The sequence below is a fragment of the Paroedura picta genome, chromosome 8 (assembly GCF_049243985.1).
Source record: "Paroedura picta isolate Pp20150507F chromosome 8, Ppicta_v3.0, whole genome shotgun sequence".
Classification (NCBI taxonomy): domain Eukaryota; kingdom Metazoa; phylum Chordata; class Lepidosauria; order Squamata; family Gekkonidae; genus Paroedura; species Paroedura picta.
The window spans coordinates 66,516,465-66,538,608 of record NC_135376.1 but is presented as its reverse complement, the minus strand read 5'-3'; the positions used below and the strand labels follow the sequence as shown (position 1 = coordinate 66,538,608).

The following is a 22,144-nucleotide window of genomic DNA, read 5'->3' as shown; positions in this document are numbered from 1 at the left end:
CTCATAAAAAGCCTTAACTGTTTTGATACCTGTGTGAGTCAGTGAGTCAACTCCCAGTTATATAAGCCTCTTAACTGTTAAGCTAGTAAAATTAAGAATTACAACATTGAATCTGGATATCGCATTTATTAAGAATTAAGACAGCTATTCAAACACGTTTTAATGCAGAAGAGACAAAATTTAAATATTTCAAAGAAACAGCTAATTCTAAAGAGTTACAATAGCAGTAGCATGAATTGTGTCATTATTCCACTGTCTCAGTTGTTATGTTCCCCGTAGAAGGAGAGTCTGGTTTAATGTCTGCAAACACAGTAATTTTGGAAGCATTGCAAGATTTTAGTCTAGACAATATTTAAAAGGGTGCAGCTGCTTTAATTTATGTAACAATATACACCAACAATTGTATCTTCCTAGTTGATCAGAAGTAGAAACGAAGTATAAGACTGAGTTTCAAATTGATACTCGACTTCTTCTCCAACATCAGCTTACCTTGATGCTGAAATCATCTAATAAAGCCCTGCTTTATAGTCCTGTGTCATTAGCCATTCAGTAGGTGGCCACTTCAGATGATGCTTTTTTGGTATAGCATCTTAACAGTTGCAAAGTACCTTAAAGACTTAAAACATTATTATGGCATAAGATTTTGAGAGCTAAATCTCATTTTTGCGCGCAATTACTTATATCAAAAAGATTTCTGGTAAACAAAAGCTTATGTCACAATAGTTTAATTAGTATTTAAAGTGAACATTTAACTCACAATCTGGGCATGCCAACTGGTACCTATTTGGCACATTACCTGCCTTGGATTCCCAGTAGGGATGCCAGTCTCCAGGTGGGACCTGAGGGCTCCCTGGAATTACAGCTCCTCTCCAGACTACAGATATCCATTCCCTTGGAGAAAATGGATGCTTTGGGGGATTGTCCTTGTCCTCCCTTGATGTAGTGCAGGCTTTCTCAACCAGGTTGAAACCCTGGGGCTTCTTGAGGGCCCTGGAAGGTCCCCTGAATACATGGGAGTTAATTAATGTTATATATTTTATTTTATTTATTTATTTTTATTTATTTATCATACTTTTATACCGCCCTCCCCAGAGGCTCAGGGCGGTTTACATTATAACAGAGAACCATACATAAAACAGTCTGTAGAACATGTACACCAATAACCAACAATTGCAACCAAACACAACACAGTATAACAATAAACAATCATAACACAAACAGGTCCAGGGCTTGTTGATGGGATTCTGAGGGGGGTGGCTTATTGATTGAATTCTGAGGGGGGGTGGGGGGGAGCAGGGGCCCTTGGTCGCTGTAGATTACATCTGGTCTCGGCCAAATGCCTGGTGGAGGAGCTCCTTTTTGCAGGCCCTGCGGAACTGTTTAAGCTCCGTCAGGGCCCTGATCTCCTCTGGGAGCTCGTTCCACCAGGTAGGGGCCAGAACAGAGAATGCTCTGGCCCTGGTCGAGACCAGACGGACTTCATTAGGGCCAGGGACCATTAGCCGGTTGGTGGCGGTGGAGCGCAGAGCTCTTTTGGGGGCATAGGCGGGGAGGCGGTCCCTCAGGTACACTGGGCCCTGACCGCGTATGGCCTTGAAGGTAATTACCAGAACCTTTAGTCTGATCCGGAATTCAACTGGTAACCATTGCAGCTGATGGAGAATAGGCCGGATATGGGACCTCCACGGTGTTGCCGTGAGGATCCTGGCTGCTGCATTTTGAACTAGTTGTAGTTTCCGGGTCAGGGCTAAGGGCAGGCCTGCGTAGAGCGAGTTACAAAAGTCCAGTCTAGAGGTGACCGTCGCATGGATCACTGTGGCTAGGTGTTCCGGGGCCAGGTAGGGCGCTAGTAGTTTGGCTTGGCGGAGATGGTAGAATGCCAGCCGCGCTACCTTTGTGATCTGGGCCTCCATTGTCAGGGAGGCGTCCAGAATCACGCCTAGGTTCCTGGCAGAGTGAGCCGTAGAGAGCTGCACGCCATCCAGGGTAGGCAGGCGCGCTTCCTCGCATGGGCCCTTCCTACCTAGCCACAGGACCTCCGTCTTTGAAGGATTGAGCTTCAGACGACTCTGCTTGAGCCATCTCGTCACTGCTTCCAGGCAGCTGGCTAATGCTTCTGGGGGAGAGTCAGGGCGGCCATCCATCAGGAGGAAGAGCTGGGTGTCATCTGCATATTGATGGCAACCCAGCCCAAACATCCGTACCAGCTGTGCGAGAGGGCGCATGAAGATGTTGAATAGGATAGGAGAGAGGACCGCTCCTTGTGGGACTCCACAAGTAAGTTGCCGGCGGCCTGATGTTTTCTCTCCTATTGCAACCATATATATAAATGTGTTAAACATTTATTGGGTGATACGACAATATATAAGAACCTCTTGTGATGCAGAGTGGTAAGGCAGCAGACATGCAGTCTGAAAGCTCTGCCCATGAGGCTGGGAGTTCCCAGCAGCTGGCTCAAGGTTGACTCAGCCTTCCATCCTTCCGAGGTCGGTAAAATGAGTACCCAGCTTGTGGGGGGTAAACGGTAATGACTGGGGAAGGCACTGGCAAACCACCCCGTATTGAGTCTGCCATGAAAACACTAGAGGGCGCCACCCCAAGGGGTCAGACATGATCCAGTGCTTGCACAGGGGATACCTTTACCTTTAGCTTTATGACAATATATGGTCATGTTGACCTGCCCTCTCCAGTAGCCAATGATGGGCTCGGTGGGAGTGGGAAGGGAAGGGGCCCCACATGGGTGTGCACACCACTATACTTCCCAACCATATTCTGCATGATCACACCATCTCTGAGGTTTCTCAAAGCCTGATTGTTTCAGGGAGTTTTCATGGTTAAAAAGTTGAGAAAGGCTGGTGTCATGGTTTACAATGGTTTGCTCTAATCTGGAGAACTGGGTGTGATTCCCCACTCCTTCTCCACATGTAGCCAGCTGGGTGACCTTGGGCCAGTCACCATTACTCTCAGAGCTCACTCAGCCTCACTCACAGGGTGTCTGTTTTGGGGAGAGGAAGGGTAAGAGACTGTAAACCACTTTGAGTAGTAAAAAGAGATATACAAAACCCCAGCTCTTCATCTGTAGGTTCCACCTCCAAATCTCTAGGGGTTTTCCAACCTGGATCTGGCAACCTTCCAATTTCATCCCCGCTGGTGGATAGTGGGAGCCTGGCAACCCTAATTCCCAGATTTCATTTTTAAAGAGCAAGTCTCTGCTTTCTGGACCTGGAGATATGGAAAGCAATATGTGAAGACTGTTCTGCTTGCTTTGTGCAGTAAAAAAGTCTGTTCTGCCTTCTCTTTGAATGGGGAAGCTCATAGCTGTGATTAACCGACATGGGAAGCCAAACTCTTTTAGCAGGATGACCGGCAGTGACCATTGGTTGCCCCATTTATGCTTTCTGCTTCTTAAGCTTTTTAAATGTTAAGGAAGAATATTCCAAGCCTTTTTGTGAATTTTCAAATTGTTCTAAGTCGGAAGCAGTAGACAAACAAAGCAATTTGTCTTGCCAGGGCCCTTTAACTTCCCTGTTCAGCCAACCTTCAACTGGAAGTTATTAAGTTTCTTGCTGCCTCTAACCATAAAGGCCTTTCCAATCAAAGGATGAGATTGAATGGGACTTGGGTCAAGGCTTTTTAAATTGTGGCCCTCTCCATGCCAGGCTATGCTCAGGCTAAATAAGCATTTTGCTCAGCTGATGTAGTGTTTTTAGGACACTACCAAGGAAAAGAAGAAGAATTAAGACCAAACTAGATGAGGCAGCATTCACAAGGCCACCACGAGGGTGCCATCATCATTTTAAAGTGAGTTTAAAATGCTGTGCAGGCCCAAGAGCCAGAGGGGCTCTTGCTTCCTCCTCAAGTGCCAAAATGGCTGCAACACACAAACCCGCCTCCTCATGACTGTTTCAGCACTTCAAACTCTTTGGAAGGATAGTAGAGGACATGCCTTCCTGGCATTATAAAAACACTTCAAAAGGGTGGTGACCACAAGGATGCTGTCACATCTAGTTTGGTCCTTAGGGGCCAAGCAGAAATGTAAATTAGAATGCAGGTTCTCAGTTTGCTGAAGTTTGAAAATTGCTGCTAGAGAATCGTTTGTTCTATAAAACAGTACCGGTCTGTGGATCAGTCGGTACCGAACTGTGGCTCCTCCTCGTCCTCCTCCACGGCTGCTGCCTTGGGGGCTGCCCTGCCACTCTGCTGCTGTCTCACCTTTGGTGCTCTCCATCGGCTGCCATGGCTGGGGCTCCCCCCCCCGTCCTGGCACTGTGCAGCTGCTGCTGGCAGCACCCCCCAGCGGGTGGTGGGAAGTCAGGGATGCCTGCAGGAAAGCAAGCGGAGCAGGGACTCAGGCGATGGCGGTGACATCCCTCAGCAAAAGACTACCCCCACCCGGGCCTCAGCAAAATTGTCAAGTGTTGACTGGTCTCCGGTGATAAAAAGGTTGGGGACCACTGCTATAAAAGATCATATTATTGCCAGTGTTTGCCTTAAAGTTCCCTTCTGCAGTCGACAAACGAGTTCAGCTGTCTTTTCCGGCTACCAAGTCCATGCATGATTGCAGTTTCACCCCTACCGGCATTAATTATATGAAGATTAGCACCAATGTCAATTCCTTATTTTCCCACATTGGAGCTCCTGCTCTTTAGGGCTAAGTTGCAGTTGGCAGCTTAATATTCAGTGCAGACTTGAAGGCCCTGCACTAGCGAGAGAAGCAATTTCCTTATCAATGATACACCAGGAATAAGAATTATTTTACTACCGTGTCTTTCTTCACATTATTGTCTAAGCGGGGTTATTGTTATGCAGATCACCACTGAATTCAATGCCACAGATGTCCAATTCATTTAAATGTGTTTCTAGGTACTGAAGATAATACTTGAAGATATTATTGCTGGCGACAGAGTTGTCAAAACTGGTCATGAAACAAAACCCTGCTTGGATATAAGATGCATAATACGAGCAACCAGAACCTCACTTAGCTGTTCTGAATTATATGTACTATCACAACAATGAGAAATATTTCTTCCATTCAACAAGGATAATAGAACTAAGGATAATATATCTGTTTCTCTAGCGGGACTGCCATCCTTCCATTGAATTGGATCTCTGGTTTCTGAAGAAAGCGGGCTAAACTGATAATATTTAGTTGTGCAATAGATCCTTCAAACCAGAGCTCTTTTTCAGCAATGATTTTGGCTTCTTTTTGTACAACAAAAATCAATGGGAGCCATATAGTGTAGTGTAGCGGTTAATGTATAAGAACAGCATCAGGGAGGAGCCCTGGCAAAAGGTGATGTTATATGGATGCTCTGGAAAAGGCCCAGTTTGTGAGCTGGGGTGGAGCAAGTCCTCCTTATGAAAGCACCCCCTCTCTTTGTTGTGACAGCTATATTTGTATCAGGAACAGAGAAGTAATCATCTGAAAAGAGCAAATGTGTCATACGGGACAAAGGAGAAGTTATTTTTAAACTGAGATACGAGTCCTCAACATAACAAAATTTCCTTGTAGAGCAGGTTTAAAAACCACAGTTTTCGAACATCTGACAGCTGTCTAGTATATTTTGAAAGGCCATCAAGGAAAACTATTTCTGTCTTCCTTTGGCTGTAGACCATCCAGAGCAGAAAAGAACTTCTAAACATGATGGCATTGAGGAAGAAAGGGAAAGAAAGATTTATCAGGAACTTCGCCACCTTATGCTGAGTCCTTCTAATTCACTTTCATATACTCTGATTCACTGCAGCTTTTTGAGGTTTCAACCAGAGATGTTTCCCAGCTCTCTTTAGAAGCATCGGAAATGTTGAGGATTCTGAACTTTGAACCTTCCAGGAATACTTTATCAGAGTTCTGGACCTACTGGGCACTTCTGTACTGGCATACAAAACAATCAGTGTCGCTTCTGACCAAAGAATTATATCCACTAGAGCACTGAGGTAGAAAAAACACCCAACAACTTATCTTTTCCCCGTGACTTGTAGCAATCTGTTCAAGAAATCACCTATGGTATCAGAGACTATTTTTTATTGCTTTGGTATTTATTGGGACCTCTCCAGAGTCCTGTTCAAGGTGACTCATAAAGTATAGGCTGTTTGCTCTTTTTTTGGCACCTGTTAATACAAAACCTCCTGAGAGATATCCTGTATTTGATATATTTATGCCAATTTATGAATACGTAATATTTCTGAAAGACACAATTGTCATGAAGACCAGTACATATAAATAAATGTTTTATTTTTGAAGGTATATGCAGAAAAGTCTGTCCATTCTTTGGGAGGAGGTGATTTTACCCTGCCCCCCCAGTAATCCATGTTTAAATTCTGCATTTTACCCATGCAGCTCTCACAAAAGCCCAACTAATGATGAGATCAATTTACTAACAATAGAGTAATTATCATAGCAGCTGCTGCTGTTTTATGGGCTTTCTCCTACCCTCCAAACGTGCCATGTTATATTCCTGCTATTGGTGTTAATGTTTTTTCCCCTCAATTAAATGTTATTTGAAATATAATGACAGAATTGCATAAAACACATTGTCTGGAAACACATTGTCTGGATTGCCTTATACTAAGAGCCACCCTAGCTCTAGAAACTAGCACTGTTTAAAGAACAATCCACTGATAATGTGCCTTGAAACAATGTTTCTGAATAGTCTCCAAATAACACTGCTCAGTTCAGATGTCATGTCAAACTGCTATTCTTAGCAACATTTCCTGAATGTAGGACATCCCACTAGCTATGTTAGTTTTCGTTCATCAACCCAGGATATGAAATCTGGTGTATTTAACCACAGTTAGTTCTAGCAGGTTTCACATGGCCTATGAATCCAAGTATCCCAGCTGGACCCTGGATTAATCTTGCCTTGGCCCCTGATAAGGCCCTTCCAGGTCACAGAGAGAAGACAACAAAGCCTGCCTTTGTCAAAGCAACCAGATCTCTGAACAACCGTCTCCGTGCTGCATCCCAGCTTTACAAGCCATCCATACTTAAAAGGATATTGTTTAACAGAGCCCATGTGATCCATTTCCCATTTGTAAATGTGAATTCGTATTAGATAGGATTCAGTACTAGGACCTTCCAGGTGATATCATCTGACCACCACCACACCACTGCTGGCAACCCAAAGGCAAAAGAAAGAAAAAGGATATTAAGAAAGAATGGCTGTGCCCTCGGGTCTTGAGAGCGCATCTCTGGAAATATGCGCCCAGCCCACGGGCCTCCATTCTGTCCTTGCGCGAGCCCTCAAGGAAAATTCCTTCAGTAACACTTTAAAGATGCAGAACAAAGTTTGAGTCCAGTGGCATCTTTAAGACCAGCAAAGTTTTGTTCTGGCATCAACTTTTTGTTGTCTGAGGAAGGGGAGATGCACAGAAAAGCTTAGACCCAGTGTGAAACATTTTTGGTCTTAAAGGCTCCACTGAGCTCAACTTTGTTCTGCTGCTAGCTGCTTCTCTCCAACATGGCTACCCACCTGGATCTAGTTTAAAAATATGTAAAGCCGGAAAAGTATATTGTATAATGATGATCGATTGATTGCATGGATGGCAAATTTAGCTGCCCGAAGAATGAAGTTATTGTTCTAAAGTGACTCAAATTAGCCTCTTTGAATCCCCATTGGGGATTCTCCCCATCTCTGTTTTAAGGCTGTACTGAACTGTGAAAACCACCCATTCTATGTACACCGCCCAGGGGAGGGCAGTGTATAAATGAAAAATAAATTTAAAAAATAAAAATAAAATGCACTAATATGCTTTTTCTGGAGTGATGCATGAGAATGCACTTTTGAATGAGAGCCAAGCAAATACAGAGATTGGTGGTCCTTGGAATTATATTTTAAAGTGTGGTATTCATACGAGACAATTTTTTAAATATATTAAATAGATTAGTTGGAGCATCAGGGCTTCAGGAGAGAAGATGTGGATGGTACAGAAAGAGTAGCAAGTATCTGGTTCTTCTCCACTCTCCTCCATTTTGCAGTTAATGCAAGGCCTTGCTGTGGTTCCACGTTTGAGCCCAGGGATTTGCAGCATGTCTGTTTTGGACCATGAGATCTGCCTAAGTCAGGAGCCAGGCAGCAAGGTACACAGTGCCACATATGCCGTGCCTGAGGTTAGGTCATCCCTTTGGGCTGTCTCTCAGTTAGATAGCTCTTCATGGATTAGTCATCCTCTTTCAACCAAGCAAGTACCTTGGAATAGATTTGCATATATTAGCCAAGCACTGTGGAAGTGTCCTTTTAGAACATGATCTCAGCTGAAAGAGTAAAACCTGTCCTTACTTTTCAGAGAGAAAGGCCATTTTTAGTATTTTTTAAAGATCCTTCAAACATTTACAAGTATGCCCATCACTTTTCCAGTGCCAGCTACTGAAACGATCACACACGGATTAATCAACTCAGCTTGTGGTTGATTGATCTGAAAGCACCAACCTATCTTCCAGTGGGGCTTACTGACCTAGAGTACTATAAGGATTAGTCAAGGTACTCAACCTACTAATTTTCTGGCATGAAAGCTCTCCTATGCAGTGTTATATCTAAACCCACTGATGTGTTTTAAAATTTTTATTTATTTTTCAGTTTTTAGACCGCCACTCTCGGCCACAGACATCTTGCTTTTTTTCCCTGGCGTGGAGTCTGGGGACCCAACACAACTTACATCACTCTGCACTTTCTCTTTACAGCAACATCACTGTGAGATAGGCCAGGCTGAGAGCGAATAACTGCCTCAAGGTCACTCAGAGAAGACAGAGAAGGGATTCAAACTCAGATCACTCAGAATCTAGTTTGATGCACTAACCATGGTGCCATGCTGATTTCATTGAGCTTAGACCAGAGTAACTCTGCAGCTCTGATCTGAATGGCTCAGGCTATCCAAGTCTCCTCATATCTTAGAAGCTGAGTAGGGTTGGCTCTTGGAGGGGAGATCTCCAAGCAGAGCCAGAGTTGCTACACAGAGGCAGGCACTGGCAAACCACCTCTGACCATCTCTTTCCTTGAAAACCCCATGTGGGGTCACCACGCATTGGCTGCAACTTGATGGCACAAACACCACAAACACTGCATAAGGATTGCACTGTAGGTATATTTGAAGCAATCGCCCTAATTCCTGAATGTCTGGATGGCTTATTTCTAAGGATGACCTCGCGGTTTCTGTTTCACTTCTTTTTATATTTGTCCTGGTGAATTGCTTGGGTTTTCTGCTTTTCACTGTGGGTTTTGTAGGTGTGGTTGTTCGCGGCAAGCAAAGTACAGAGCTTTCAAAGAAACCATTTCTGTATGTGGCGGGCATCACATGTCTGCATCGTTATAGGTACAGTAGGCATTGTTGATTTCCCGGGGCAGAAGTAATGCTGACAAATGCATGCATTTTACAAGGCAGATTCAGGGCAAGGGAACAGATCAAGGCATGTGAGCCTTAATTTTTTGTGTGGATAGGAATTGCGTTCAGTTCACACAAGGCTGAACTAAAGTAAAAAAGGAAGGTGGCTTTTTTTTGTTGTTGTTTTCTGTTACTGGGAACAGGAACAACACTGAAAAAGAGCTCAAAAATTTTCCTTGCTGATCGCCTCTCCCCTTTCCCTAATCAGGTCAGTAAAATAAATAATTGGACCAGAGTCAGAGTTGGTTGATCTAATTTTGGTTGAAAACAGCAGGCTTATACAAGATGCTGACATTGACCAGTGTTAGTTCAATGAGGTTATGTGAATGGGTAAAGTAATTTCCCAACCCCTTATGCCTTTCACTTAATAAAAACAAAGGCAGATGTGCACAAATGAACTGGCAGTGGCTGAGCCTCCAGGGATCTCAGCACTGCATTCTTTCTATCCTATGCAAGATCTTAAACAGAAACAACAGCTGATACTCTCCTTCTGTGTTCTCTATTATGCCCACATTTCACTGAGGGTTTTCTGCATTTATTATTTGGGGGAGATTTCTGCACAAAATAAGAGACTTGCTCCTGGAGAAGTAAGAGAAAAAAATATCCATTAGCATTTTTCTTATGAAAGTAATGGCCATTTTTTGACTGTCCACTGATGGATCCTTTCTGTCTCTGATAACCATAAATCTACAGCAACCATTACACAGTATGAAATATTTACAGCGTCCATACTTAGTGTGCAGACGGACGGTCTTCAGAGCTGCATCCCAGTTACTTTGGGTCACATCCTTCCGCCTTGCATCTAAATCAAACAGAGTGGAGCTTAAGAAAGGCATTTTTTTTTGTGAGGGAGAACGAATCCCCTTTCCTTTATGGTGGTTGTGCATTGGCTTTAGTCAATATTTCACTGCCCCAATTCTGACACATCTACAGAGCCACAGAAAGAGATTCAGAGAACAATTTAGCTTGAGCACTGATACAATCAGATCATATGATCTGGGGTCAAATGACCACATAAAGCTGTCTTATCCCAAGTTGGACTACTGGTTCATCAACCTCAGACTGGCAGCAACTCACCTGGGCCTCAGGTCAAGGTCCTTCACATCTTGAACAACCTGATCTTTGAACTGAAGACCTTTAGCAGGAAAGGCATGTCCACTGACCCTGAACTGTCATTTTCATGGCCTTTCCTCTCATGTCTTGCTATGTTGAAATTCAATAATGGACAGAACGTTTTGTGTACTTAGCTGAAATTAGTGAGATGGAAGGTACCACTATACTTTTTGGTTACCTTTGCTGAATTTCATTTTCTGTGTACTTGCCTATTCACCGAATGTGGAGAACTCTAGATGGTTGATGAGACAGAACTTCCCTTTGCAGAAGTTGTGCTGCTTAACTGCCCCCTCCAAGAATGTATGGAGTTGGTTCTCCACCACAAACATGGCCACTAACCCAGAAGCCTCGTTGTTGCAGTTTCTTCCCTTTGATGCAAAATCCTGTGAAAAATCCCTCTATTTGATTGTGGACTGCCAACTCACATGTTCTTTGTACTACATCATGAAAGAGAGGTTGGCGACAGAGCTGAGGGAGGGAGAGACAATAAGGACAATGATACAGGGAGAAGATTGTCCCACTGGCTGTTTATTAGGGAGCTGTATCAGGTTTGGGGTGCATCTGCCTAGTCTGGAATACAAGGTTTGCTTACTTTGACCTACAGGATCCTCCAGATAATATCAGTTAACTCATTTAACTGAAAATGCTTGCAATTCAGCGTTTCATCTTGAGTTACAATACTATTTTTTTATTTGTACCCTGGCCTTCCCTGGTCAGATCAGGGTGGCTGACAACAAGCTTAAAAACAATCATATAAATTAAACATTTTAACATTTTAACATCAAAAACTGCCTCCTTCTGATAATTTGAACCTTTCTGAGGGCTGGCCAGAGCTTGGAAGGATTGGGGGGGGGGGGGCTGATAGGTTAGAATCATAGAATCATAGAGTTGGAAGAGGACGTACAGGTCATCTAGTCCAACCCCCTGTTCAATGCAGAATCAGCCTAAAGCATCCAGGATAAGTATCTGTCCAGCTGCTGGTTGAAGACTGCTAGTGAGGATTCTCACTCAGATTTCTCAGGCAGGGAAGCCAGCATCTTATTCTGCTATTTCCTGACCTCAGTCATAGCTGGACAGAGTAGCTTCATCTTGCAGGCCCTCTGGAATTGTTTAAGATTCCAGATGGTTCGATCTCTTCAGGTGGAACATTCCACCAGGTCAGGGCTGAGGCTGAAAAACTGGTCAAGGCTAGTTTTATCTCTTTGGGGCCAGGAACTCTGAGCATATTTTGGTGGCTCAGTCTTAACACTCTACAGGGAAAGTTATAGGGGTCCCAGACTGTTTGGGGCTTTAAAAGTGAGAGTCAAAACCTTGAAGCTGATTCTGGTCTCCAATCTGTAGCCAGTGCAGATGGGAGAGCTCATGTGTAATATGTGCTCTCCATTGGGTCCTTGTGAGGACCCAAACAGATGCATTATGAACCAGTTGGAGTTTCCAGAGGTGCTTCAAGGCCAGCCCTGCATTGAGAGAGTTACAAATCTCTAATCTGGAGGTGACTATTGCATGGATTACAGTGGCTAAGTAGGATGTTGATAGGTAAGGTGCAAGGTGTTGTGCCTCGCTAAGGAGGTAGACCACCTGCTGAGTGATGTTTGAGACCTGGGCCTCAAACATCACTCAGCATCCAGGATTACACCCAGGCTCTTGACAGTGATCAAAGATGTTAAATGGATTCCAGCAAGAGCTGGGAGTTACACTGCACTACCCTCGGCATGTCCACTTAGCCATAGGCTATCCAAAATGGCTAAGCCTGAGGAATCCTGAAAATATCTAGGGGTTTTCAAGACCACCAGATATCTGCAGTTGAAGTGCATTTAAAGGACATTTAGTTCCTTTAAATGCCTTCAGGGTAAACTCTCAGCTTGGAAAAGGAATTTAAAGGGACTGCAAGCCCTTTAAATGCCTTTGAAGTTTACTCATACCACTGCAGCTTGCAAAAGGCTTTTAAATTTTGAAGGAACCATGTTCTCTTTAAAGTATAAATGTCTTTCCCCCCTCTATTGGAAACAATAGAGGATAAAGGCACCTTCTTTGGGGGCCCATAGAATTAGACCCTTCAGTATAATCTTCAGATTTAGGGTGGGTTTTTTGTAGGTAGAGGCACCAGCGGCTGTGCTGTAAATTTGATGACTCTACTTCAAAGAAACAATCACCACCCCTACAAGTTCCAGATATCCCTGGACAGTTTCTCCACTATAGACTATAGGGACCATTGATCATAATGGTTTCCAAAAGCTATACTGAAACCAGAAAACTTTGGTATTTTGAAATATTTACCAAATCAGCTTAATGTACCATTTTTGCAATTTGGGAATATCAGGAATATTTTCCAGGTTCAATATACCCATTTTTAAAAAATGCTGTTGTTGTTTTTGCACATTCCTAATCCCAAGTGGAGTAATACTCTTCTAAGGCCGTTGAAGTCTATAGGCTCAGAAGAATGTAGCTCTGCTCAGGTTTGCTCTGTTAACTGAGGACCTAATATATGCAAAACATCAGCTCTGCAGTCGGCTTCTGGTTCTCCTCTGGGGCTGTGCTTAATTCGTGATACGTGAGGTTTCGCTGGATCTGTATACATTCATGACTATTTATATAAATCATCGAGTTTAACGGGCATTATCTTGGCCAACAAGAAAGTATAATTCTCATGATTTCCATTTGTGCCTCTCTAATTGGGGTGTTTTTGCCCAGCTCATAATAACTATTATATTTATTCTTTCTGCTTCTAATGCCTTCCCTGATGGTCTGGCATTCTATGCTGACAGCAATTTACAGTTTGTTTCTAATGATAAAAGGTTGTGCTCTTTGCCCTGTCCTGCTTGTTCAAGGCCTGGTTATGACTGTCTGCTTCAAGAGGCCTAAGAGTGTTTTCCAACAATGCATCCAAAGCCACCTTAAGGTCACGTTCAGCCTGCTGTTCTTGATGAGGGACTTGTAGGAAGCGAACCCTCAGATTTAATTTTAGTCGCATACACAGCTTCATAAGCGTCAGCAAATCTGCCAATTAAAAGAAGATGAATGTAATTGTGCCAGATATAGATTTTTCATCAACTCATTTCCAAATAGTTACTTTGTAATTAAGTGTTTCATTAGTTCTCAAAGGAAGCTGGGGAAGATGTAAAACACACAACAAAGTTTTTATTTTTAAAAGTTTGTTCGGAAATGTAATAATGAACGTCCAGCAGTTTTGCAGTTCTCAGCAGAGAGCTGGGGGGGGGGGGGGGAAATGACAGATTAGCTCCCTGAGATCAGCCACGGCTGACATCGGGTCTGTTCGGGGGCAGCACATCTTGACTCCTGTTGCCTGGACACTAATGATATTAATTGGCTAATAGGAACATATACTTTAGCTGAATGCTTCAGGAAGTTATCTCGTATGAAGGCCAATGTATGTGTGAATGTCACTGATAGCATTTTAAAAATATTTCCATGTACAGGATTTACATTGCAGGGAATTTCTTCAGGCATCAGGATTGACAGTCAAGGGAGACACCCTATCACATACCTCTGGTGTTCCCATCCTGTGCTAGTCTTACTTTGGTCAATGGAGATGGTGCAGAGGAGATATTTTACAGTGGCCTGCTCATGTTCCCAGTAGACTTCCATCCTAATCAGAACTACACCCTTTAAGTGCCTTCAGGGTGAACTCTCAGATTGAAAAAGGCATTTAAAAGGAATGCAAGCCCTTTAAATGCCTTTGACCACTAAGTTTGATAGAAAGGTTTAACTCTAATTAGGATTGAAGTAAAGTGTCCATCTGATGCTGCTTATAAAGCTGGATCCGGAGTCCCTCTTTGTTTATGAAATACTCTCTCCACTGCTCATGTCTACAGCCCACCGAGCCACTGGGCCAAGGGGTCTGTTGAATCCAAAATAGGGATGCGATGTTCTGATCTTTAAATCTGGTGGTCAGATGCAAACTCAATCTACATCTGCACATGTTCCTGATCTGGAAACTTTAACTGTTCCAAAATGCAGCGACAAGGCTCCTTACAGGAACTGGATGGAGAGAGCACATTCAACCAGTGCTCTCCAAACTGTACTGGCTCCAGACTGAAGACTGAATTAGATTCAGAGTGCTGGTTCTTACCTTTAAGGCCCTAAACAGTCTGGGATCTTCATACCTGTGGGACCACCTCCACCCTTACATCCCTCAGAGATGCTTATGATTGAGCATACAAAACCAGCTCAAAATTCCCAGGATTTTCTCAGCTCTGGTGCCAGCCTGGTGGAATTATCTACCCATTTATATATTTGTTTGTTTGTTTGTTTGTTTCCCGCCGCTCCCCAAGGGCTCGCGGCAGGATACAATGTATTAAAACCACAATAAACCCCCAATAAACCCCATAACAATAAAACATGCTCAACATTTAAAACAAAAACAAAAACAGCAAGATGTCAAGAAAAGACCCGTCAGAAAATCTCAACTCAATTTGATCAGCCCCTAATAGCATCTTAAGGGCGGCGGGAGAAAGGAGAAGGAGGAGGGCATTGATGGCATTTGCTACTACCGCTTCTATGAGGGGGGGCCGTGATCTACCTGGCCACCTGACCTCACCCATAGACCTGGCATAAGAGCTCCGTTTTGCAGGTCAAGTGAGGTTCTGCAGAGCCTGTAAGACCAAGCTGTTCCACTGGTTGAGGCCTATAGAATTCCATCAATAGCTGGCCCTCCTACAAATGATTCTGAAGACTGCATCCATATACCACCAACAGGACATATTGCAACTTACTCCCCTCCACCCCCTTGGAACTGGAAATAAGTTCCTAGGTTTTAAATGTAATTTTTTTCAATGTAAAATGTTTTAAACCTGTTTTTGTTACAGACAGTTGTAAGCCGCCCTGAGCCTTTGGGGAAGGGCAGCATCTAAATTAGATTATAAATGAATTCCATTTCTACAAATATCAAGGATAATTTACAAATGTAATGAACATTCATAGTTGGAGCTACACAGCTGCAAATCCTTAAAGTGCATGAGCAGCGGCAAAATAAATACACATTGCAGAATAATGGGAAACAGTTTGAGCTGCTATTCCATTTAAAAGACAAGGTTGGCATTGAACTAATTATTTTCTCCAGTTAATTAAGAAATTCACAGAATCGCAGTGCAATGAGGATGTTCCTTTCACATCTAGATTCAATATTTATTTGGAAAACAGGCATTATTGACCCTGGGTACCCTGTCTATGATAGAAACCCAATTGGTCTATGAATTGTCTAGACTTTGGGATGGCATTTGAAATACTGAGTGATTTTATTAAAGAGGGAATTCATGTATCTGACAAGGGATGCACTTAAAATTCATTTCCCTTCAGAACTGTGGTTAGAGGTATTAAACTATTTCTTGAACAGTAATGGACTGGATTCTGCAGGGTACTGTAGCCAGCAGTGTTCACAGAGTCTGACTAAATTGCCAAGCAGCTCTTTTCAAGGGTGAACAGGTGTGGCGGCTTCCTGCACTTGCTGCTTGTATGGTTTGTTAGCTACGACAAATAGGTTGTGGGCAACTACCCCTGCATGCAGGACTGGGCATCTGTGCACCACTGTAAACTGAAATGTATAGGGTGGTTAGCAGTCACACATAAAATGAACAATTCTGGCGCACAGAGATGAAGATATTTACCTTGCCCTGGCTTGCTGAAGGCAGCAACCGTAAGGACTCACAAAAATGTGCTTAGACCTAAATCACATTCACGTTGCAGAGCACAGGTTGCTTGAAATGCAATAGTAAATCAACCTTGCGTGATCATTGATCAGCTCAGAGACCTGACATACTTATGCATTCATTTATCTGTTTGTTTATATCCCACCTTTTCTTGGAGCTCAAAGCCCCAAATGCATTTCTTTTTGTTCATGTCAGAAACCTGATACTTGCCTTTCTGTTTTTCTCACGTGCATGCCAGCAGTAGAAAATTGGCTGGAAAGCACACAAAGTGCTTCTGTGGTCCTGGCTTTAGTCTTGAAATGTCATTGTAAGAGTTGGATTGAAAATGCAAATAAAAGCCTCTCATTATAACCCAGTTTACTTTTTCCTTTCATTAAGGTGTGCATCGTACAAAAGAGGGACACAGAAAAGATGTACGCTATGAAGTACATGAACAAACAGCAGTGCATTGAAAGAGATGAGGTTCGGAATGTGTTCCGAGAACTAGAGATCTTGCAGGAAATTGAGCATGTCTTCTTGGTGAATCTCTGGTGAATATCTTCTTTTTCGATATACATTCTTGTGTGTTTCTGTTTGGTGTGTTGACACTCATAGTTAGGGCAGTGGTCGAGCTGGTCTGGGACACAGCCTAGTCTAGGCATTGGACTCTGGCTCACGAATCATTGTCATGTGCCCAGGAGAGAACCATTTTTGCTTCTTTCCCCCTCTCAGATCTGAATTCGAACTCCCCCCCCCCACCCGTGAGGTTCCTTGGGGTTCCCTGTACCCCAGTAGAGCAGTGTTTTGGAGGGTGTTTGAGTTGAGTCCATAGATCAAAAGCCAAAGAACATACAAACGTTTCACTCCTTTTATCATAAATCTCTTTTGTTTATTAATATTTTTATTCATTTTTAAAATGATAAGTTTTGGTTTGAGGAGTTTTTTTGAGATCTTTCTTCCCCTTATTTTGTTGTTTCCACCCATTTGGGACCATGCTCTTTACTCAATCAAATCTATCTCCTCTATTTAAGGCTAATAGAGAAAAGGGCCTGGGTTATCTGGCAGTAAATGCTCACCACAACTGGTGGACTGGCCTTTTGGGGGGAGTTTCTCCCTTTCCCTGGGAAGATGTCTTGCTCTGTCTGTTGCATTTTGATCCCACCACTCTCCCAAGAAGCTCAGTGTTTGGGTAAAGGGTTCTTCCCCCCTCCATTTAGCTCTCTCATTAATCTTTGACATGAATCAGATTGAAAGACAGGGAGTCAAGATCACCCCAAATAAAACTGGATTTCTGTGGAACCTTCAAGACTAACCAAATTTATTCCAGCATTATGGTCATCATATACCAGCGTTACTGGTATATAACGTTACTGGTATATATATACAAATGTAAATCCATCTGTCCCAGTGTTTATTAGCAACAGAAAAGGTCAGGACTTTTATTTTTAAATGACTGGTTTAAAAAAAGATCCCAAAAGCACATTCTCTGTCCACTCAGCATGTGTGTGAAACACTTCCAGTCGTTAGTAGATAGTCTAACTAAAAAATCTAGTGCAGGAAGACGGAAGATAATCAGATGCAAAAGGCAGTTACAAAGTACAGCTGAAGTAATTAGCATGATTAATTTATTATTTTACTCACTGATACCCTGCCTATCTCCCCAGCAGAGACTCAAAGCAGTTTACATTACTCACAACAACCCTGTGAGGTAGGCTAGGCTCAGAATGTGTGATTGGCCCCAAATCACCCAGTCACCTTCCTTGGTGTGAGTGGGGATTCACACTTGGGTCTCTCAGATCCTTCCCCAACACTCTTAACCATTATATTACATTGGCTCTCTAAAAACTCAACATACCAGTGCAGAAAGCTCTCCCACCCCTCAACACAGTCTTATAGAAGGACAAATACTTGAGCACGGAAATAAGGTATGAGAGGAAATACGGTTTAGCTGAGCTGTTCCATGTGCTTCAGTGTTGTTTAAAAAATAGAGCTTCTCTTCCCAACCGTACCCATTTCCTTTACACATCAATAGCAACTTGCTCATAATTTCCCCCCTACTCACGCAAATGACACCTGTGGGAACTGGGAAATGTGATTGTTATGGGTGTGCTGCTGTTTTTGTTTGAAATTGCAGACCTTGACAGTTTTCATAACCCTGGTTCTCTCTCACATGAGGGATCTGAACATTCCTTATCACTGATAGCTCATATCATTTACATACATAAGAAGAGCCCCACTAGATCAAACCAGTGGTCAATCTAGTCCAGCATCCTGTCTTAGACAGTGGCCTCTGAAGGGCCAACAATAGGGCATAGAGGCTGAGGCCTTCCCATGATGTTGTGTCCTGGGTCTGTGATTCAGAGGCTTCTTGCTTCTCACTGACCCATTATGCCGGGTGGCTGCCGTGCCATTTCGGCAGGGTGGGATGCCCTGCCTTTTCCCATGTACGCCTGGGGGTGGGGCTTCCCGGCAGATGCAGATGCCCCAGCATAGTGCGCACACACGAGCTTTGCTCTGGGGCTAGGAAGCCTGGGATGCTGCCCGGTGGTGGCAGCAGCCAGGGGGGAGTGGGGATGGGCCAGCCCCCCACCACACACTGGTGGAGAGTGGCATGCCACCCTTATACCACGGTGGGGGTAGGGGGAATGCCCCAGCCAGCTCTGCAGCTCCACGGAGCTCTCAGGGGAGTGTGGTGTCCAAAAGGCCTGGTGCTGTCAGTTACGCATGGTGCCAGCCTGCCCCAGACCCCGCTGGCACCTGTGGTATCCCAGGGTCTGCGGAAGATCCCACGTACCCATAACATGGGCCTTCCATGAGCCAGGCCACGCAAATGCTGGTGTCGTTGTTATGCGTAATCGGGGATTTTCCCTGATGCCCTGATGCCACCAGCACAGGTGTTCTGGCCCGTGAATAATGGGTCACTGTGGAGGTTCCCTTCAGTCACTATTGGCCAATAGCTACTGACAGATCTCTCCTCCATGAGTCTGTCGAATCTCCATTTCTGGTTTGGTGTGCATCTCTTTGTGTGCAAGTACTGTTGGGAGAAGACAAAGCATTATACTCCACCTCTCCTACTGAGAACCAGCCTGATGTAGTGGTTAAGAACAGCGGCCTCTAATCTGGAGAACCAGGTTTGATTCCCCACTCCTCCTCCACAAGCAGCAAGTTGGGTGACCTTGGGCCAGTCACTGTTCTCTCAGAGCTCTCTCAGCATCACCTACCTCACAGGGTGTCTGTTGTGTGGAGAGGAAAGTAAGGCCATTGTAAGCTGCTTTGAGACTCCTCTGGGTAGTAAAAAGTGGGGTACAAAACCCCCAGCTCTTTTATTCTTTTATTCATGAGCTGGGGCATGTCCTGCCTCATGTCCTCGGGGAAGAGGAGAAATATTTGGCTTTTGCTTCAGTCCCTCCCGATTGTGTGCTTCTACCAGCTGTTAAGAGCAAAGCCTAGCAGGTAATTATTGAATAGTGCATCCCAGATAATTAAGTAGCACATGCTAAGAAGGACCATTGCTGTATAAAACCAAAGAACCTTTCCAAATCCATAGAGAGCCTACAAGCACCAGGCAGCCCAGGGGCTGCAGGTAAACACATTGATCCAAAACTAAAAACCACTTAATACATTCTTATTAAGAGCAGACAAAATAACTTAAAAAAATGTACAATCTTTCTTATTCGCCAGAGCTCCTTATGAGGATGTTTTAAAAGGTGGCCCTGGCAGGGGAGGTATTTTGGAAAATCCTATAAGCATCCTGTGGTAGAATGCTGAGCAGATGCATCAAGGTCATATGGCGCTGGTCGAATCTTTAGCCTTCCGAGAAGTGAAAGGTGTAAAACCCGGTAGATATGTCTCTAGTACCAAATGGATTTCACAGATCCCTTGAAAAAAGGAAATTGTGGTGGTACATATTAAGCATACAGGATATTAATTTTAGCTGAGGCACAGGGCAAAGAGTCAATTGAAGCCAAATTAACCCAAATTAATACAGAGAGAGAGAGAGAGAGAGAGAGAGAGAGAGAGAGAGTCATTAGCTGAATTTCAGGTCAGAGTTCTCTCAGCCTCACCTACCTCACAGGGTGTCTGTAGTTGGGAGAGGAAGGGAAAGCGACTGTAAGCCACTTTGAGACTCCTTTGGGTAGTAAAAAGCAGAGTGTTGCAGTTGTGTTATTCTGTTTTGTGTCCAGAATAACACAAAACAGCATGCAAGGTCTCCAGTTCTCCAGAACTTTTCACCAGGCTGACTGTTTCAACGGGAGAGGGGCGGGGGGAGTTATTTCAGGCCATGATGTTAAAGGCCTTTGAAACGACCCTTGTGAAATGCTAACTGGGGATGCCAGCATCAGAACCAGCCAGGGGGACTCTGCTCTGCAGGAATCTCAGCCAGCTTTCTTGTATGGACAGCATTTCTCTCAGAAGCACACCTTTTCAGGTTATCCATCTGCAGTTATTGCAGGCAGCTACTGCTATACGTTAAATAATGTGCAAGCTTTGTGTCATTTATTGATTTGTTACTCTGCAAATGTTCGTCCCTAGTCGGTAGCTGACTAACAGTATCCAAGGCAAATCTGAGCAAACTGCAAGGAGCAGAAGATGTTTGCAAGGCAGAAGAAAAAGGAAGGCGGTCTTGTATGAGGATTCTCTCAGGCTTTAAAATAGACTCCGTTGGAGTGCTGGGTGCTTGGTATAGATGGTAATCATCTGCCCACAGCTACTAGGCCTAGATTTCACCATTGCCAGTCCTTGAGAAGAGGCTGAGAGGCACCCAGTAGATTTGAAGGCATGGCATTGGGATCCTTGACACCCAGCAGGCATTCTCCTGTGAAGTTTCCTATAGGCCTGAGGGAAAGGAAAGGAACCTGTGAAGCCAGGCATTAACTATGCACTTTCACATTCTGGTAAGAGAGGCACACTGTGCATTTTGGAATAGCAATTGGTGTTTTTAACAACTCTAAAAATAAGCAGTGATTTTGCTCAAGAATTTTGCTGAATTATGCCTCCTCTCATTCCTACCCCCACCTAGGTGGGATGCTAGGTGGGATGTGAGGGTTTCATAACAGCAACTAAGAACCCACTCTTCTTCACTCTCCATGTCTACCTGCAAGTATGAAGGGCCGTCTCCTGCAAATTGATTCTCTATCTGTGATTCTTTGGTGTGCTAATGATGACTCCAGAAAGCCTGTAAACATGTAAATGTCTTTCTTGTATTAAAAAGTTAGGTAGGATCTAGGTTCTTGGATAAGAGCGATTGGTAGGACATCATCAATGAAAGACTGGAAACCACTGCCATAGAGAATTTGATCTGGTCCCATGACATTTCTCTGTTCTGTGGAGTCCTGTTGCTGTTAGCATGTAGGATCAACCTCCCAGGTTTCTCTTGCTTCTGGACTTTTGCGTAAAAAGTAGGGTCAGCCACAATACAGGCTAACCTTTTCTTGCCAGTGAGTCATTGAGAACGGATGCCACCGGCTTCCCTTCGATAATGAAATCAGGCAGGCTGCTTGATATTCCAGTCCATTATTGATTATGCTTGGGGAATGAGTGTATAATGATCACATTCCAGGGACCATGTGACTGTGCCCGATATAGAAATGGGGGATTGTGTGAGCAAAGTAAAATTAACTGGGACATCTGCTCCTTGGTCAGCATCCAACTGGGGTGGAGGGAGCATTTGCAAAACAAAATGATGTAACCCAATTGGATGTTCCTAGAATAAATATGCACGGGGCAAAAGGAATCCAGATAGTGTGCTTGCATTTCAGAGGAATTTTTATGCTGGTCATATGGAAATGGAAGGCAAATGTGTGGATTCATGGAGGAGTCCTTGTATTTGGGGATGCCATATATGGCATTTATTATTATTATTATTATTATTATTATTATTATTATTATTATTATTATTATTATTATTATTATTATTATTATTATTATTATCCTAAGCATTTATTAGCCATCCTTCTGCCTTACAGAACTCAAGGTGGCTTATGATGTAGATAAAATACCTATTTCATAAA

The 22,144-nt window shown here is 43.6% G+C and overlaps 1 protein-coding gene across 2 annotated transcripts in view; it reads left to right on the top strand.

The window, feature by feature from the left end:
• STK32C (serine/threonine kinase 32C) overlaps positions 1 to 22,144 on the top strand; it is a 191,633-nt gene that overhangs the window by 148,206 nt on the left and 21,283 nt on the right. For both annotated transcript variants that reach the window (XM_077350171.1, XM_077350169.1), the window contains one exon: positions 16,533 to 16,684. In XM_077350171.1, the coding sequence (XP_077206286.1) occupies positions 16,566 to 16,684 (119 nt within the window). In that variant the 5' untranslated portion in view covers positions 16,533 to 16,565. The remainder of the gene's footprint in view (positions 1 to 16,532; positions 16,685 to 22,144) is intronic.